The 19,662-nt window shown below is 52.4% G+C and overlaps 4 protein-coding genes across 4 annotated transcripts; 3 read left to right on the top strand and 1 right to left on the bottom strand.

The window, feature by feature from the left end:
• Positions 1-537: 537 nt before the first annotated feature.
• Positions 538-4,200, top strand: TGAM01_v203077 (hypothetical protein; the record flags this gene model as incomplete). Its single annotated transcript, XM_018802430.1, has 2 exons — positions 538-3,135; positions 3,196-4,200. 2 exons carry the CDS (start codon positions 538-540, stop codon positions 4,198-4,200), a joined length of 3,603 nt encoding a protein of 1,200 aa, XP_018664348.1.
• Positions 4,201-4,668: 468 nt separating this feature from the next.
• On the bottom strand, positions 4,669-5,793 carry TGAM01_v203076 (hypothetical protein; the record flags this gene model as incomplete). The annotated part of the gene is made up of 4 exons (XM_018802429.1): positions 4,669-4,818; positions 4,874-5,417; positions 5,490-5,571; positions 5,628-5,793. The coding sequence occupies 4 exons, from the start codon at positions 5,791-5,793 to the stop codon at positions 4,669-4,671; spliced, it is 942 nt and encodes a 313-aa protein (XP_018664347.1).
• Positions 5,794-8,958: 3,165 nt separating this feature from the next.
• Positions 8,959-12,866, top strand: TGAM01_v203075 (hypothetical protein; the record flags this gene model as incomplete). The annotated part of the gene is made up of 5 exons (XM_024549128.1): positions 8,959-10,085; positions 10,160-10,620; positions 10,683-10,985; positions 11,077-11,387; positions 11,445-12,866. The coding sequence occupies 5 exons, from the start codon at positions 8,959-8,961 to the stop codon at positions 12,864-12,866; spliced, it is 3,624 nt and encodes a 1,207-aa protein (XP_024406106.1).
• Positions 12,867-14,140: 1,274 nt separating this feature from the next.
• On the top strand, positions 14,141-18,405 carry TGAM01_v203074 (hypothetical protein; the record flags this gene model as incomplete). The annotated part of the gene is made up of 3 exons (XM_024549127.1): positions 14,141-14,586; positions 14,636-17,179; positions 17,259-18,405. The coding sequence occupies 3 exons, from the start codon at positions 14,141-14,143 to the stop codon at positions 18,403-18,405; spliced, it is 4,137 nt and encodes a 1,378-aa protein (XP_024406105.1).
• Positions 18,406-19,662: the final 1,257 nt, after the last annotated feature.

Raw genomic sequence — 19,662 nt, 5'->3', positions numbered from 1 at the left:
TTTGGAGCATATGTTGGGAGAGAGCAGCCTTGGTCTGGCTCAGGGGCATTAGAACTATTCTGCATTATCGCTCCAGGAAGAAGAAAAAGCCAGAGAAAATGGATTATCAGAAGTATTAAAATAAGAATGATGCCAAATGAAAATGTATATCACAAGAGTTCTGGCTCAAAGGGGCCATGGCATTGCTGTTCTCTGTCAGTATCAAGTGAGGCTCCTTGGATCCGCAGCCGCTAAGGCAGTCGCGGAGCGCACGGGCCACCTGCACTTCGCTGAGCTACCATCATGGAATTTCTGGCTCGTCTCTTCGAGTGTTCCCAAGACTTGCGATATCAACCCTCTCGGCAGCCAATTCTCAGCTCACGGCAACAATTTCATTCGCGGTTGGCTGGCGGCATTTGCCATGATCTAGCAAAAAACTGATGAACACCATTGGCTGTCACCTTCGAGGCGCTACATTGGCTTGACGCGTTCTTGCGATTTCGCCCGACTTTACGAACCCCCCGATTTCCTCACAGCCATTGAGCCAGATCCTCAGGCATGGCGGCTCTTCAGAACGGCGCCGCGAACGGTGCGGCAAATGGAGATGCCACAAAAGCCCCTAAGAGTGCCCGATTTTCCGACATTCCCTCTGCCATCGATATCCCCGTCCAGGGCGACCAAGAAGACGAAGCGGTCGAAATCGATCTCGAAGTCCTTGTTGACGATCCGACAGAATTGTGTACCCTGTTCGAAAACGAGCATGCGGCCAAAACTTACTGGATGACGGTCGCGCTAGCGTATGCCAAGCAGCGGAAAATTGACCATGCTATCGAAATGTTGATTCGAGGCGGCAACGCCATACAGAGCGGCGGCAACCCACGCGATAAGGTCAGCATGATATGCTGCCTCTGTTGGATGTATTTGTGGAAGAGTCGAGAGGCCCCTCGTGTCGCGCCTGACGGTGCCAATGCGTCGGAAGCCAAAACAAAAGAGTACTATCTGCAGCTTGCAACATCATCCCTGAACGATGCCGCACGTCTTAACCCGTCCTTCTCGCCCATCTTTCTTGCCCGTGGAGTTTTGCTATTGCTCAGGGCTTCACTACAAGGACCATCGAAGACCGCGGGAAGCCTAGGGACAGAAAAGGGCGAGCTCCTGAAGAACGCCGCCAAGGCCTTTGATGATGCACTACGAGTCTCTCAAGGCAAAAACGTGCTGGCTTTAATGGGCAAAGCTCGCACTCTGTTCTCCATGCACAAGTATCCCGAAGCTCTGGCTGCATATCAAGATGTGCTGCAGAAAAGACCCGATCTAGTTGACCCCGACCCTCGCATTGGAATAGGCTGCTGCTTCTGGCAGCTTGGATTCAAAGACGATGCCAAGGTAGCGTGGGAGAGATGTTTGGAAATCAACCCCGATTCCAAAGTTCCCAAGAGTCTTCTTGGCCTGTACTATCTTGATGCTAGCGGTCATGTTCCGGTTAACAGCCCAGAATTTCCCCAGCTTTACAAGAGGGCCATGATCGACTACATTCAGGACTCATTTAAAATTGATAAAGACGTTCCCATCACCTGCTCCACCTTTGCGAGCTACTTCTTGTCTCGGAAAATGTGGGATAAAGCTGACAAGCTGGCTCACAAAGCCATTCAATATACCGATGTCAACGCCGTTGCGAGTGACGGATGGTATCTGCTAGCGAGAAAGGCTCACTACAACGGCGATTTAGAGCGTGCCAGTGACTACTATCGTCGCGCTGACGATGCTCGTGGAGGTACTGAGACCGGCTATCTTCCTGCCAAATTTGGTGTTGCGCAGCTGTCTGTTATGAAGAACGATCTTGGAGAGGCGAAGCTGAGGCTAGAGAAGATTATCCAGCAATCTAAGAACCATGAGGCCATGATTCTTTTGGGAACCATCTATGCCGAGGAAATCTTTACCAACCAGAGCAGCGATATCAAGGAGGATAGATCTGCGGAGATGAAGAAGGCAATTGCTCTGCTAGAGGGGGTCAGAAATTCTTGGAAAGATTCCAAGAAGGCCCTGTCTCCGGACCCTTCTGTCCTCCTAAACCTGGCCCGGCTATATGAAACAGATAGCCCTGATAAAGCACTTCAGTGTTTACAACAAGTTGAGCAGCTTGAGATCGAACAGATTCCAGAATCGGAGCACCCAACAGACGTTCCCGCTTCCGAACTTCAGGCAGCTCTTCGCAAGTTCCTCTCGCCTCAGCTTCTGAACAACATTGGCTGCTTCCATTCTCAGGCGGAGAAACATGATCTTGCCAGTGAACTATTTGAGGCTGCGCTAAGTGCTTGCATGAGAGCTGGCGAGAAGGACCCCACGATGGACACCGACGCCTTGGTGACTACCATTAGCTTCAACCTCGGCCGAAGCTATGAGGCCCGAGGACTGACAGACAAGGCGGTGGAAGTATATGAGGGCCTCCTAAACCGTCACGACGATTATACCGACGCCCGCACACGGCTTGCATACATCAAACTAAGAAAAAATCCCAACAAGGAGGGTCCTGATGCTGTGGCAAAGCTCTACCAAGAGAACACCGCCGACTTGGAGGTTCGAGCACTCTATGGATGGTATCTTGGAAAAGTCCACTCCAGAAAGCGCCCAGCAAACATTCAAGAAGACCACGAGTTCCGCCACTACAAGCACACGCTACAAAACTACGATAAGCATGATAGGTATGCCCTGGTCGGAATGGGCAATCTGTACCTCCTGCAGGCAAGAGAAATGCGTCGTGAGACAGAAGCAGAGAAGCAGAAGCGAAGCGCGATTTATTGCAAGGCTGTTGAATTCTTTGAGAAAGCTTTGTCACTAGACCCGAAGAACGCGTATGCTGCTCAAGGCATCGCCATCGCTCTAGTGGAAGACAGGAAAGATCTCAAGACGGCTCTCACCGTTTTCAACAAAGTTCGAGATACAGTCAAAGATTCTCATCTCTATGTGAACTTGGGCCACATTTATGCTGAACTGAAGCAGTTCACCAAGGCCATCGAACACTATGAGATGGCTCTGGCGAAAGACGGCAAATCAAATGATCCAGTCATTCTCTCATGCCTTGGCCGGACGTGGTTGAACAGAGGCAGGACAGATCGGGATGTAGACTCATACAACAAGGCCCTCGAGTGTGCTAAAAAGGTAAGCGTTAATATGGTTGATATGCCAGGTACAATGTCGTTTACTAACCATGTTTTGCAGGCGCTTGAGGTGGCTCCAGATCAAATACACTACAAGTTCAATGTTGCCTTTGTTCAAATTCAGCTTGTGACGACGATCCAAACCCTGCCAGAAAGCAGACGGACAGCTGAGCAGCTGGAAGAGGCGTCAGAGGGTCTCGAAGCCGCGATTGAATCGCTGGATGCGATCGCTGCCCATCCCCAAACGCCTTATCCCAAGCATGACGTTGAGCAGCGTGCTAACATGGCTCGCAATACACTTCGCAAACAGCTTGAGAGAGCTCTAGGAAAGCAGAAGGAGTGGGAGGAGAAGAATAAGGAGAAGATTGTGGCTGCTAGAGAACAACGAGAAGCCGAGATCAAGAAGCGCGAAGAAGAGCGACAGGCCGTTCTAGATAAGGAACGAGAACGACAGGAGAAGATTCGGAAAGAACGTGAGGCCATTGCCGCCCGCGATAGGGCACAAGCAGAGCAACGAGCTGAGGAGGAGCGCACGCGTCAGGAGGCAGAGATGACTACTGATGAAGAAACGGGAGAAAAGGTCAAAAGAAAGCGCAAGCCAGCACCACGCACCGCCGGCGCCGGCGAGGGCAAGCCCAAGAGGTCATCGAAGAAGAAGAAGGCCGATGCGGATGACGACGAAGGCTCTGAAGAAGAGAACCACACCAAGAAGAGAAGACGTCTCACCAAGAGGGAGTCTTCCAAATTCAAGTCTGCCGAGATTGTTGTCGACTCCGATGAAGAAGCCAACGACGAAGACGACGATGTTTTGGACCGTGCCGACAGAAACTTGGAGAGAGAGGAGACACCTCTCTCCGAGGCCGACGAAGATGCTGGCCGGATGGACGTGGATGAAAAGGAAGGCCGGGATGGAAGAAACGACGAGGATGACGAGGATGAAGACGTTGGTGCACCTCGTTCCCAAGCCAAGAGGACGCGTAGAGGCCGAGCAATCGCAGAGAGTGACGAAGAGGACGAAGATGCGGAGCCTAGCGGCGCTGCAGCGGCAGATGAGGAGGAAGAATAATAATTGCTAGTATCTCTTTTTAATCATGCATGTTTGGTTTCTGTTTAAGGGAACAGGATTTCATAGTCCAGAGCTTGCACAATGTATATTAGCTTCCTCTTTAATAATAGGGGCAACACTGAAAAAAATTAAGGAAAAGCAGCGAATTTGTTTTGGGTGGAGATGGGAGGTTTTGTTAAAGAGACATTAGCATAATTGACATTATAGATTATTCTATCCAAGTTATCCTATATCCGGTGTTTTGTTTTTCTCTACCCTCACTGGCCAATCCGTGATATTGCTCCCGGGATATCACTCTCAAGTTAATGAACCTATTACAACTTTTGAGAGCAAAGCAGTCTATGAAGCCACTCTCCTATTTTGGTTTAAAAGAAAAAAAAAAGTCGCCACACCGCCTTGGGGCAAAAAATGCATTTGCTGCCAACTGATATACCGGCGCCGCACATGGATATCCCTTTTTCTCTATTCTTAGAAAGCGAAAACCTGGTCCTCGAGCTTACTGACGGGACGAGCCTTGGAGAAGCCGAGACCCTCGGTAGCCTTCTTCAGGCCGTTAATCATAGGAGGGGGACCACAGAGGAGAATCTTGACATCGCTGGCGGGCTTGGGGAGGTATTGCTAGTACACGGGTTAGCATCAGCTGACATGTTGTTAAACGAGGAAGAAGACGTACAGTAATCATATCGGCAGTGACAAAGCCAACGCCACCGGTCCAGCCTTCCGGAGGCTTGTCCAGCACGTAGTGAACGCGGAAGCCGCTGTCCTCCTTGGCCAGGGCGTCGAGGTCCTCCTTGAGAAGAATATCCTGGGCAGTGACGTTGGCAAAGATCAGATCCACCTCGGTCTTGTCGCCGGTAGCACGTCCACGAATGATGGCGCGAATGACCTGGAGCATAGGAGTGATGCCAGTGCCTCCGGCAATCATACCAAAGTGGCGGACCATGTTGGGGGTGTAGACGAAAGCGCCCTTGGGGCCACGAATGCGAATTGTCTGGCCGACCAGGAGAGAGGCCATGTGCTTGGAGATGTTGCCCTGAGGATAAGACTTGATCAAGAGGTCGACGAATCCAGGCTGGTGGTCGCCGGAAATAGGGGTATACGATCGAACGATTTCCTTGACGGTTCCATCAGGCTGAGGAAGGTGAGCGCCAATGGAGATGTGCTGGCCGATGGGAAGACCAAGGATGTGCTGTTGCGAGGGGAGCTTGAATCGGTAGCTAGAGGTTTCTATTGTTAAATCTGGCGCAGCTTTACAGTTTGTGGGGGAGAAAAACTGGCTGTGCACTTACATGGCCACATTGTGAGAAATGACAGTCTTCTCCTGAAGAGGGAACTCCTGGAAGACGTCTGGCTTCAGCACCTTCTTGATCTCTGCAGAAAGGGGCAATTAGTCTCGATACAGCGTGTAAAGCGCAAAGGCCACTCACGGAAGCTGAAGTAATTCCAAGTGCCGAGCACAACGGCCAGCAGAGCAGCATACGGCGTCCAGTCAATCTTGACAATCATGGTGCCGACAACGAGGAGACCGGCCGGGATGTAGATGTAGTCTCTGAACCGACGCTCAAACGCGTCCTGATCAATCTTTGCGGCCATGGCGACGATGTCGAGAAGAGCAGCGAGATCTTTCCTTCCAGAGCAAGTCGCGACGCAGGTTCTCGTTGTTGTTCCGATATTTATCGAACCTACTCGGAGGTGGGACAAAGCGGGACAAGTTAGCCACAGAGGGGCGCCGCAAGCTCGGGCTTCGCGGGCTCAAAAGGCTAGTCTGGTCGGCAATTGAAGACGGCCTACAGCAGCGAGTGCCTTGACAGGAGACGCGACGATGAGGCTGGCGCCGAATTGGAGAAGAAAAATGCTCCGACGCTTCTCGCGAGTTTTGTCGCCGTCTTCCCTGGACGCTGAAAAGACCACGCTGGATTAGGAAATTTTGGCGGTGACGATTGCAGGGCGAGGGTTCTGCCGTTGAGCTGGGCCCACCCTCAACGAAAAGGCGGCCAGGCAGTGGCTATTGGCCACATAGGCGTCGGTAGAACGAATGATCCGGAGCGCTCATTCGCGCAGCCATCGTTATCGTTCTAGTAGCAGGTTACTCTGCTGCACTTGTGGAAGCTCCATACCAAGACTGGTTTAACAGACCTTCTCCCGGCAGAGCGATCGCAGATGGTGCTTCTGGATGGATGAGGAGATGCGGATGACGAGCTGCGACGGCAGAAGGTCGCTGATGGATACGTCATGCCACCACCAGGCACAGCGTGACAGAGCATTGCGCGCTTACAAAAAAATCACAAAGGCTCTATCCGTCGCTGTGCTTGCACTAAGGCTCGTATATTGCTGCTGCATAAGTTGTGTTGCTATACGAAGCGCAGACTCTCCCTAATCAGGGAGGTTATGCGCCGCGAAGAGGCACCCATTCGGCAGCTGACGTCCGGCCATACGAGATGCACGGCGCAACAGACAGCACCGACATGGAATTGAACACTACAGTGCTGTGCTAGAGAGATCCCGTAATCGTATTCGACGGCCCTAATGACCAGAAAAAGCCTGCCATCCTCCGGCCCATGCGCCGCTCCCAGCTGGAGATGGGCTCAACGATTTCCAGATGGTTGAAATCTGCGGCTGGAGTTGCAGATTGCCCTCGCAGCCAGCCAGGAGCATGGAAGATTGACACTTGACTGGATTAACCACATATTGCTGACCTGGCGCTGGGCGCTAGGAATTTCAGAAATTGGAGGGACGGCGGTGATCACTGCGTGGACAGGCAAACGTCGAAGCCCCTGGCCCAGCTTGCCACCCCCCTGGTCGACGAGGCGCTACGGCTCCGCCGTGGATGCATACAATACGCATGCTGTCTGCAATGAGATAGGGTAGGTGTAACAGTGATGAAAGAGCTCCCAGAGAGATAGACAGCTCCTGCATGAGTGTAGGCTAGATCGGGCACTGATCAGAGGTGGGAGGGCGATCAATAGAGAACCACTGCAAGTATGTCATCAGAGGCGAGAAAAATCAAGAGAGAGAGATTGCGATTGAGATGCCTCTCCGGACAAGCAGGACGTGCCACCACATGCAAAACGGCGACTGCTGCTTCGAGCAAGGCCTCGAGTCGCAATGCAGCGAAACGTGATGCTAAAATGGCATGGCATGACGAAGCTCAGGCGGAATACGGGGTCCTGCAGTTCTAGCCGCAGCGCGAATCTAAATCCGCACGCCGCGCCATCTCACGATTGGTCGGGGCGACAGGGGATGCACCTCTATTGCCAACGACGAGCGCTGCAGAGGCCGGACTTGAATTGACTTTGCGCGCCGAGATCGAGATGTCCACAGCAATGACGCTGCATGGTGAATCCCCAAAACATGCCTGTTGCGGACTGACGGATGCCCCGTCCAGCATCCCGGATGGCCCCAAATACGCGGTTTCAAGCTCAGAGGGGCCTTTTTGTTCCTCTTTTCCAGGCCCCGTGAGGCGGATGCTTGGCTGTCCTTTTCCTTTTTGAATTGGGTCTCGTCCCGTCTCGTCTCATCCTGAACGCCGTGCCCAAACCCGCCAGTGAATGCGAGGAGCTCGACAAATATCACACGTTCCGTCTCCCTGTGCGGCACACCTTCGTATTCTCTTCTCCCTCTTCTCTGTTTTTTTTTTTTTCCTTTTACCATTTTCCTCTTTTAGCTTTTGTACGGCCCTTCTGCCTTCTTTCATCTGGTTGTTGTTCTTCTGCATACCGTATTTTTCTTCCTTCTCTTCTCTCTTCCTCCTTAAACAGCGGGTTAGACCGCTGGACGGGACAGTGGCCACGCCAGTAAGCAGAGCGATTCGCTTCGCCATCTGCTCGCACCGGGCCGGACGCGGCGAACGACGACAATCAAATCATTCAGCTTCTGACGACTGACTCTTCTGCATCTGCATATAAACCTGCTTGCCGATTATTCGTCTGCGATTTTCCCATTGCGCGCGCTACGTGGCGAGCTGCCGGATTTGAGCTGGCAGGTGAAGCGCTGCGGAAAAAAAAATAAACGCTTGCGGATTTCGGTACTCATGTCGATCTCACCTACCCAGATGCTCCCGTAACTTAAAGGCCTGTCAACCCCGAGTATCCCCTGCACCAGCTGCTTTTCCGGCGCGCAACGTCCTCGAACCTCATTGCATCTACTCGACAACACTCGAACATAGTCGCCAACGCCCGGTACCTCTTCCTTTGAGAAAACCACCCCCGACGACATCTCCCCCCCTTGTGCCCCAGGCAGGCTTTCCCTCCGCCATAGCCCAGAGATATTACGACTCGCGTCTCCATAGCGCATTCCCACCGCTTTGTTCGTGCCTTGTCCCTTTGAAGAGGTGAAGTGCATCCCGCGCTGTCCTCTGAAAGACACTGAGCGCTGCTTTGTGACACAAGCCCGCTTTGAATTTGGGTCCATTCACAAAAAAGAGCCTTTCTCGGCTTTCATCTGCTTGAACGCGTTCCTGGAGTGACAAAAGAATCCAAAAAGGCCCATGTCATTTGTCTTACCCGTTCACCCATTCGTTTTGCCAGCTACCATCACAAGCGGGCTGAGACATTGGTCCACTGTTGGACAGTTGCAGCACACCGTTATCTAGGCCATCGATTCCGCCAAGGCCCACGGCACAGTATTCCAGATCTTCATAAATATCAGCGTCTGATCCCATCTGCCCCATTGTTTTCTCCGCGGTCGGCATGAGTGGCTGAGACCTCGTGATAATCAGCTCATCAGCTTTCTGTTGAGGACATCAGTCCTGCCGGCATAATGAAGTCTACAAAAAACACTGAGAAGTGGAAATGGAGGTCGTCCACTGCCAGCACGGCGGGATCTCTATCTCCATACCAATATGCCACTGAATCCTCGGAGCCTGTTGTTGAAAGCAAAAAATCTCGTTCGCTGTCCAAGGCATTTCGTTCCATGAGTAGCTCCTCCCTGGACTCGATGTCTAGTGGTCCATCTAGGTCTGGATCTTCGGCACGAAAGCTGCACAAGACGCCATCGGGCTCAGGATCGATGATTGAAAGATTTCAGAGGAGGGTTTCCAGAGATTCTTCTATCAGCACGGCGCCTTCGGAAATTCCAGGTGGTCCCTTGGAACCCAGCTATACGGCGATGGAAATGATTCGATATGGGTGGCTCAAGACAGATTCTTCTCTACTCAAAGCTCGCTCTGAATATCTCGTCCTGACAGATCATTCGTTGGTGAAATTTGGAAGTGCGGAAGCCGCTAGGAGTGTCTTCCCGCAGTTAACTCAGACTGGAAGCCAAGGGAAAAGCGCCCAGTCCCATTATCTGCATTCTTTGACCAGCAAGTCTACATTTGCGGAGATTCGATACGATATTCCCCTTCGTTCCATCATTGCAGTCTACACTGAAGAAACCTCAAGCTCTCGATGTGGTATCGAGGTGTGGTGGTCCTCGAGATCGCCCAAGATTGCGTCTTGCAAGGCGCATTTCCATTTTGCTCTACCAAAGGAAAGAGACGACTGGTTGGCGGACATTCAGCAGGCATACAAGGCCAGGATGAGGAAAAACCCGATCCATGTGACTGTTCCAGAGAATGTCAAGATTCGTATCAATCATGTTATGCAGCCCGCAGAGACATCCGACGATAGCACCCCCCAGAGCTTGATCTTTCCAGTGGCCAAGCGTTTTGCGCCAGCAGCTCAGAAAGGGGCAGCCGCAGATGAGTCTCAAGACATCATAGATGCTGCGACCTACTATCTTGCAATTGGCCCCTACGTGTGTTATCTGATTGAGATCCTCAAGGCGGACCATTCGACTCTGCCGGGCGACTTGCTCATGAAAACTACAGATTGGGGGACGGTGTCCTTGACTCGTTTCCAAGCATCAGTAGCATCTCATGAGCAAAGATTCTTGATGAGTTTTCGGTAAGTAGCCTTGTCACAACTTCATTTCATCCTCTTGACTTGATTCGTCTAACGAAACGATTGTGCGTTTACAGCAAACCATTCGAACGTGAATCTCGCCTTGAACTAGCCAGCACGTATTATCGCCGGATCATCGAAGCTTTGACAAAGATTGATCGTGTTTTGAAACCCATGTGGCCCCAGAACCTCCAACACGCTATTTTCGACATCAAGGGTCTTCCATCACCTCTCCAGCTAACATCGGGCAATGATTTGGGTGGCCTTGAGATGAGCCTCCAGGCATATTGCGTCGCGTTTAATGTGCAAATCCCCGCCTGGACGATTGAGTGGCTGACCCCGTCAGAGCCAACCTTCCGACTGCTCGCCTCTGACGAGTGGGAATACACGCCCCTTCAACTACTTGCGGTTTTCCGGGCCCTGAGATACAATAGCTTCTTCAAAGCCCTCTCTTTTCGTGATGTGTCACTTACATCGCTTGCTAACAAAAGTGACTATTCACAATATGGAGACACTGTGGTATACACATCTTTGAGCGGTATTTACAAACTCCTAATCTTAATCATCCGCCGGCAAATGTACTGATGGCACACTATCTAGGCGTGAAACTACCAGAAGATTACTACCAACTTCTCAGTCAGGCCACAGTATTGGAACAAGAGATTCATGCCCTGTTGTTTTCATCTGAATCCATACGACACATTGATTTTACGAATACTGCCGGCTTGAAACGCCCGCTAAGACCACAGACAGGCAGGGGATCGGTCGACCAAACTACCATGCGCAAAATGAGCTCCGAGATCATTCGACCTTTGTCGATGCTGCTTAAAACGCAGTTGAGCCACTGTCACAGCATTTCCATGTCTGGCAATCCCATCGGCTCAAGCGACGTAGCTGAACTAGGTATGTGACTCCAAACGAGAAGGAGAAATGAGATATATTTCTTCTTTTGGCTGCACAGCCGCTAATTTTTTTTTTTTTCTTTTTGGCTCAGCCAATGTCTTTGGATTGGATGATGTGCATCTAAGAAAAGTCGACTTATCAAACTGTGGGCTTGGTGACATTGATCTCAACAAACTTTGGTCTGGTCTTGCAGGCCAAGCTGAGACTATCGAATACATCGATACATCAGGCAACAGCGGGACTGTGGGCTTTGATACCCTCACTTATACGCTTCGGCAACTCCGCAACATCAAGAAGCTCAACATATCGGGCAATACTAGGCTCGTCTCAGAAGAACCCCTCTTCGCTGAGGGTGCGCTACAAAGCTGGGCTCTCCAGGAACTGGATCTTTCCGGTATTGTGGTAAGTGGACCGGAATTAACGTGTTTTCCATTTCTCATGGCTAATCGACACCTGTAGCTCAACGATACTACCGTGGTTTCTCTTGCGAGATATGTGGAGTCGCCATTGTCACAAGAGCTACAAGTGTTGCGCCTCAACAATTGCGGCCTCACTGGAAGCCAAGTTGCCCAGCTGTTTTTCAGCATGGGCAAGGCTCGGCATATGACGGTTCATATTAATGCAAACCGCCTAGATGATGGTATTGGAAGTCTCTGCGATGCACTTTCTTCCGGCTACGGGCCTTGGAGTCTGTTCATGCAGATGATTGAATTCAGCTACGAGGACAGCTTTGTCAAGCTAATGCGGGCATTGACTATCAACAAGACGATCGAGTGCCTGAGCTTGGCTGGCTGCGCTACACCGGATGCTGTCAGCAGCGTGGCCTGCCAAGCAGCCTCAGACCTCTTCGCCAAGAACGACACCATCCGCTTCTTGGATATATCTGGATACGACTCTAAGCTTGATGAAGGCCGACTGGGCAGAGAATTCTCGAGATCATTAAGCGGCATGAAGTTCAATAAGCGAATTGAGCACCTTCGAGTCAGAAGCCAGATGCTGAACATCAACATCGGAGACCTCGCAGAAGCCATTTCGAGGAATCAAACGCTGCACACTCTGGATTGTGAGGGCAACGATTTCAATCTCTCCAATTTCTGGCATCTGGTAAAGCGTATTGAGGGCAATACGACGATCCGGCACTTCTCCGCCTTCTCAGAAGCTGAACTTTCTAGGACAATACAGAAATCTGCCGAAGTCGACGTGCCCGTCGTTGCTCCACGCCGCTCCTCGGGCATATTCAACAAGCTGAAGCATGAAAAACCTCCCGTCATTGTAGAGAAGCCACTTGTTCAACGACTAAGTGACGAGTGGGATGCCGCGATCAGCGCGCTCAATCGCGTTATCGAGAGAAATCAAAAGATCTACCATGACGAGCAGAGCCCTGCGAAGATGGCCGACGAGGGAATTGAAAATTGCGAGATAGAAGAAGGCACATTTTCAGTTGACTTTGGTGGCCTTGCCAATAAAGAATTGGAGGCCCATCATGGTGCGGGCTCCTCCCTTCGACGTGGACCCTCTACAACGAACCACGGCTCGGAAACGTTGAAAGTCATCGTATCAGCGCCTTATTCGGGCGAAGATGTCAGTGACGCAATCATCAGGCCCTATTCCATTGTCTCAAGCGACGGGGCTAGTAGTCCAACCTCACAGGCGAGCTCCAATAGTGAAACGGGTATGCCAACACCTTCAGAGATGGAAAGTCCCCCGGATAAAGAGCTGGGATGGACCAGCACTCCGGTTGCGGGAGTGGCCAGCAACGCGGCACCCGAGGATAGCTCTTTGCCTTCCGAGGGTTATGATGCTGAGATAAGCTTACTGATGGGGAGATATCAAAGTCTCCTTGGCGATCCGACAGATCCCATTGAAGAGGAGGCAAGGTAATAAGAGGGGGAGAGAAGGGAAAGGAAAGAAATGAAATGAAAAGGGGCCACCCCAGCATTAGTATAAATTATAAGATATACAGCTTATTGAGATGGTACAGGGGGGGGGACATGGCCAGGGTGAAAAGAGATGTGGAGGCAGGTAGACAGCAGCGTGCTCAAACCCGGCGTTTTTTTGGGATGTTACTTGGATTGCTAGCTGGCTTGCTCGCTTTGCATCGCCGGATGGATTGGTTGATTGACTGGTTGATTGATTGATACCCCTTGCATTTTGTCATTTTTAATCCCATGCAGACTTGGAGGAATGGGGCCGGGAAGAGAGCGCGGAATATTCTTGACCATGGTTAATGCATTACATAGATTGGCTCATAGTAATACTCCAAGAGACTGCTACGATGATATTGATAATTACATTGGAATCTCGTCGTTTTTTTCCTTTTTGTAGTAATCAAGATTATATTTTGCTGAAGCATCTATTTTTATACTTGCACACTTACAAGGAGCTTCGTGCCCGGCTTATACGGCCAATATGAAATTGGGTACGTACTGGCGTGAGGGGCAATTTCTTCGGCCTAGCCACGCAATTTCTCCAGCCCCAGCCTCAGCCCCAGCCCCGGCCTTCCAGCGGTCTCGTCTCTCTGCAGCTCGCTCGCTGTACCTCGACAATCACGTACCACTAGCAACGTTAGCATCACTGCGGGAGTTGGCGCGAGCTTCGTCATCACCACTCTTTGAGTCTTTTAGCCATTCCTCTTTTTTCCCGTCCTTGTTGAACGCCTGATTTCTTGCCTTGGAGCTCATTCCGTTCGTTCTCTCGCTCTGCTCTCTCCTTTGTCTGCGTCTCGTCGAGCTGCGGAGCTCTCGCGCTCCTCCTTTACTTCGTTTGAACCTCCTGAGGACAACAAGCCCCGACATCCGAGCGACCGGCTCGAGACGTCCTCCAGCAGCACCCTCACGATGTATTCCAACTCGAATGCCTTCCTGAACAGCGGCAACAGTCCTCGCCCGGGGACGCAGCCGCAGCAGCAGCAGTATGGCGGCTCCTTTGGCAATCTCGCGCCTGGCCAGCAGCCGGGCCAGCAGCAGCCAAGCCCCTTTGCGCCGCAACCCACGGGCTTCGGACAGCAGCCATTGCAGCAGCAATACACTGGCTATCCGTTGCAAACCCAGCCGACGGGCTACCAGCAGTCGCCGCAGCCGCTGCAGCAGCAGTATACCGGCTTCCCGGGGCAGGGCCAGCCGCAGCAGCAGTTCCAGACGGCGAGCGCCCCGCCGATGCCGTCGATGCCTCCTCAGTTCCAGCAGCAGTACCAGCAGCAGCAACAGCTACAACAGCCTCAACTACAGCAGCAGGTGCCTCAGCCGACTGGGTTTCCGGCTCCGCAGCAACAGCAGCAGCAGCAGCCGCCCCAGCAGCAGCCCCAGCCAACGAGCTCGACCATCTCTCCCCCTCCGATTAAGCCGCAGCCAACTGGATTTGCGGAAGTGGCTGCGTCTTTCCAGACTGGGGGCACGGCCAAGCCCCAGGGACGAAGAGCCGATAAGTCAAAGACCAAGATTCCCAACATTAGACTGTCTTTCATCACGGCCGCCGACCAAGCAAAGTTCGAGACACTGTTCAAGTCTGCTGTGGGAGATGGCTCGGCGACAATGTCTGGAGACAAGGCTAGAGACCTTTTGCTGCGGTCTAAGCTGGATGGCGACGCGCTGTCGCATATTTGGTAAGAGATACATGAAATCTACCATCAATGCTAGCAAACGACTAACAAGGGGCCATTTTAGGACGCTGGCTGATACCACGCGAGCGGGACAACTCTACTTTCCTGAATTCGCCCTCGCCATGTATCTTTGCAATCTGAAGCTTACAGGCAAGACATTGCCACCTACTCTGCCTGAGCACGTCAAAAACGAGGTTTCCAGCATGGTTGATATCATTAGCTTTGCTGTTCCGGACGAAGGCCCCGTGACGAGCCACGCAAACGTGCCCACCATCGAGCAGCCGACGCCGCAGCCGCCTCCACCGTCAAACTCCCAGATTCTGCAAGCGCAGATGACAGGCTTTCCTGGAGCGCAGCAGCAGCAAGGCTTCGGAGGCCAATCGCAAGGCCTTCAGCCACAGCCGACGGGTTTCGCCAACTTACAGAACCCTCAACCGACAGGATACGGCGGCCCTCTTCCTCCGTTGCCTCCTATGCCCACTGGATTCGGTGGACCTGGGGGCATGGCAGCACCATTGAATGCTCAACCCACGGGACGGCCCGGCCAGTGGGGTCTAGTTAATGCTCCTGCGACTGGACTGCCCAACATTGACGCACTGCATGCTCGTATGATGCCTCAGGCCGGCCGCGAAGCCGGCTCTTACACCACCGCTGGTCTTCAAGGCAATGCTGTTATTCCATGGGCTATTACTAAAGAGGAGAAGACTAGATATGATGCTTTGTTCAAGGCATGGGACGGACTCAACAAGGGCTATATCGGCGGTGACCAAGCCATTGAGATCTTTGGCCAGAGTGGTCTTGAGAAGCCTGATTTGGAGAGAGTCTGGACACTGGCTGACCACGGCAACAAAGGCCGACTGAACCTGGATGAATTCGCCGTTGCCATGCATTTGATCTACAGAAAGCTGAATGGATACCCCATGCCCAACGTTTTGCCCGCGGAACTTGTACCTCCTTCTACTCGCAACTTTAGCCAGTCCATTGGTACTCTGAAGTCCCTGCTGCACGAAGAATCAGACCATCGTAAGAACTCTGGTGCTGCGCTGCTACCGCAAAAGACTGGTGTCAGTTATATGAAGAACCGCTCATTCAGAGGCAGCCCTGCCCCTGCTGCAGGCGGACGTAAGGATGCCACAGTGTTTAGGAACGACGACGAGGACTTTGGCTACAGGTCTAGTGCTCGCCGGAGGCTTGGGGGGGCTAATTCACCCAGACCTGAATCTCCAGGCACGTCTTCTGTTGGATCCAACGATGATCTGACTCTCGATGAGTTGAGGAAGAAGGTCAAGGAGAAGCAAATCTTGCTCGACGCTATGGATTTTGCCGATGAGAAGAACCATGAAGAGGACGACATTTTGGACCGACGCGATCGGCGTGAGGCGGAGGAACTCTACCGCCGCATTCGACGCATTCAGGACGATATTGACTCGCATCCAGATGCCGCACTGGCTGTTGGTAACTCCGACGCTGAGACAAGGGCTCTGAAGCGCCAGCTCCAGAAGCTCACAGACAGAGTCCCTGAGCTTGCTTCGCAGGTGCGAAAGGCGGAGAAAGCTATCATGGACGCCAGACTCGAGCTCTTCCGTCTCAAGGATGCTAAGGCTCACCCTGGCAGTGCGTTGTCCATCGTGGGAACTGGTCCTGGTGGCTCAGTGACTGAGTCAGACCGACTCAAGGCTCGTGCAAAGGCCATGATGCAACAGAGAACTGCTGCCTTGACAGGTAAGAAGATTGAGACTGCTTCCGAAGACCTGGACGCCCCCAAGAGGCTTGAGGAAGAAAGCATCAAGGTCAGAAATGAGAAGGAGAGCAATGAGCGCATGGTCCATGATGTCGAGGACAGCGTCCGTGACTTTTCGCGCAGCATTGAGGACAGCCTCAACGATACTGGAAAGGACAATAGCAGCGAGCATGAGAGACGTCGCTGGGAGGATGCCCTCGGTGTCGAAGACGAGGTTCGAGACTTCATCTTTGATCTCCAGCGCGAGAGCCGCGCTGCTCGCGTCCGAGCTCAGGATAAGCGCAATGCACGACCTTCAGCAGCGGACGAGGCTCCTCGAGAACGAGAACGAGAACGAGCTGCTCTGTCCCCTCAGCCAGCGGAGAGCCCTGCTCCCACCTCGCGCACCGCCACTCCTTCTTCCACAGCTGGTGGTGGCTCATACTCTTCGTACAAGACGCCAGAAGAGCGTGCTGCCTTTATCAAGCAGCAAGCTGAACAGCGCATGGCTGAGCGCCTTGCGGCACTGGGCATCAAGGCACCGACTAAGCCTGGAGAAAGCGCTGCTCAGCGCATAGAACGTGAAAGATCTGAACGAGCTGCCAAGTTGCGCCAAGCCGAGGAAGATGACGCTCGCAGAGAGGCCGAGCGACAGGCTCGACTGAACGAGGAACAGGGTATCCCCCCTCCCGCCGTGGAAGAGCCACAGTCAGCTGCTAAGAAGCCACCACCACCTCCTACCAGGAAAGGAGGAAAGGGTGATGGTGGCGAGGCAGCTGCGGCGAAGAAGGCGGAGGAAGATGCTGCCAAGGCCGCTGAGGAGCAACGCCTCGCCCGTGAGCACGAGCAGCAACAGCGGGAAAACGAACAGCTGCAGTAAGTTTCTAATTCTCTAACCTTTTTTTCTTTGTATGTACGTTTTGGCGATAGGGAATGCTAATAGTTGCTCTTGTAGGCAACAAGTCCATGAGGAAGAGGACGAGTTCGCAGCAGAGCAGCGTGCGGCTGATGAACGACTTAAGGCTCTGGAGGAACAGGTTCGACAGGGTAAGCTACGAAAGGAAGAAGAGAAGAAGAAGAAGAAGGCGGCTTTGGCGGAAGCCAAGGAAAAAGAGGCCAAGCTAGCTGCTCGCCGCGCAGAGATGGAGGCTGCCAAGCAGCGTGAACTTGAATTACAGCGCCAACTCGAAGCTATCGATGACGACAGCTCGTCTTCCGATGAAGAGGAGAGCCGCGAGCAAGCCACACCGCCGGCGTCGACACCTACGCTTGGAGGTAGCCAGGTCAGCAACCCAGAGCCTGAGAGAGTAAGCTCGCCGCCGGTTGCTGCTGCACCAGTCGCAGCCCCAGCTTCGGCAGCCTCTCCTCCACCCGTTCCCACGGTGGTAACCTCTCCTCCAGCCGAGCCTGAGAGCAAGAACCCCTATTTCAAGATGATGTCGCAGTCATCAGAAGCTTCTTCTCCAGCCGTGCCAAAGGAGGCCACTACGCCAGCAGCCGATGTTTCCACCAATCCTTTCCACCGCATGACACAAGATATCAAGGCAGCCCCTGTGCCAACTGCTGCACCCACTCAGCCTTGGTCTCGCAAGCGAGCTGATTCTGATGACTGGGGCTCAGACAGCAGGTCGTCTGACGACGAAGATTCTGACGATGACCGGCCTGGCGCCGGCAATGCTGCCCAACTGGCGTCTATCCTGTTTGGCACCATGGCACCACCCAGGCCGCTGTCTGCTGCTGGCAGAGACTCGTCTCCATCCACGCCTGCTCCGGCCAACGATGCGGTAGCCTCTGCTCCGCCTCTGCCGAACGGAACTCCTGTTGGTGCTCCTCCTCCTCCGCCACCCCCGATGCCCGATGCTGGATCACCGCCGCCTCCACCGCCAATGGCTCCCATCGGAGGTCCTCCTCCTCCTCCGGCTTTGCCTGGTGGCATCCCTCCCCCGCCTCCCCCTCCTCCTCCTGGTGATGCTCCATCACTGCCGGCAGCTGGCGGTCGCCCTGCTGGCTTTTTGGGAGAGATTCAGGCTGGAAGAGCCCTCAAGAAGACGACGACCAAGGACAAGAGCGCATCTACCGTTGCTGGTCGGGTTTTGGAATGAGATTGATAGCTGGGGATTGAGGGGAGGGAAGAGTTAAAATCCAGTTATTTCTGTTTATATGGAAATTTGATGTTAGATTTCACAGCAGAAGAAAAGGGTGTGGGAGAGACGAGGGGAGAGAGAGAAGGTTGGGACAGCGTGTACGTTTAGCACGAAAATGAACACTTTGCTCTGTGATATGTATTTGATTCGCATGGGATTTTTTAGTCAATTGTATTCCTTTTACTGTTGTTTAATAAAAGCTGATAACATATCATGATTAATATCATCACCGTCGTTTGGTTATGCTACTCTCTGTTTGCCTCTTTCTCTCTCTATCTTTCCCTTTCTTTCCCCCTTTCCCTCTTACTATCTCCTTCTTTCTCTTTCCTGTCTAATACTTTTGTCTTCCTTTTGTCCTCTCTCTTCTCTTCTCTTTTCCATTTACATTTGTTGTCATTTTCTTTCAGAAGTGCGAGACTCCGCGCGAGATAGAACAATGAACCCCCTATCTTTGGCATTCACTATAAGACTTACAACGCCTATATCTTTTCTCTGGTTGGCACAAACTTTCCATATTTGGGCCATTGGTTTGTCATTTCTCCTCCGATACCTCAGTTGATTGCAGGGTGGGCATTTTGACAAACCTAAAGGATCGTGGTGAGATGTTTCAGAGTTTCATGACCCCATTGCACAAGCCACGGCAGTTGCATATACGGTGGATGATGGCTGCACTACAGTGTGCCCCCAATATCACTTACATTCAGTGATAGCTGTGTGATGGGACCGGGCAGCGTAACACCTGATACAGCACGGAGTCATAAAAAGATTGCAAGGTTGGGCAGCAGTGACATGTTCTGAAGTGAACTTTGGGGTCTGAGCTCCATGCGCACGGTTGAAAGTCTTGATCGTCTAAGACAAACTCAGCCCTTTTTTTTGTGGTGATGGAGTGGGACCATGCACTATCTCCTTTCCTTATTCTCCTTATAAGTAGTAAGTAATCAGTGTATGATAATACGGAGAGAGCGAAAGGAGATATGCAAGATTAGCCAATTTTGTTACTTTTGCTGAGGCGAGCAGTATTCCAGAATAGGTGCTATCATGATATGCTGGGGGTTGATGAACTCATCGTGGGGCCGCTGCAAGGGGAAGAACCGATGACAGCTACTGCGACATATAGTACAAATAGGTACAAAGGAAGTCGCAGGAACAGAGAGAAGGGATGAACGTGCGCACAGGGATTGTGATGATGAGAATTGGTTAAACGTGCGTGCACAG

The sequence above is a fragment of the Trichoderma gamsii genome (assembly GCF_001481775.2).
Source record: "Trichoderma gamsii strain T6085 chromosome Unknown Scaffold_8.2, whole genome shotgun sequence".
NCBI lineage: Eukaryota > Fungi > Ascomycota > Sordariomycetes > Hypocreales > Hypocreaceae > Trichoderma > Trichoderma gamsii.
This window is presented reverse-complemented; position numbering and strand designations above follow the sequence as displayed.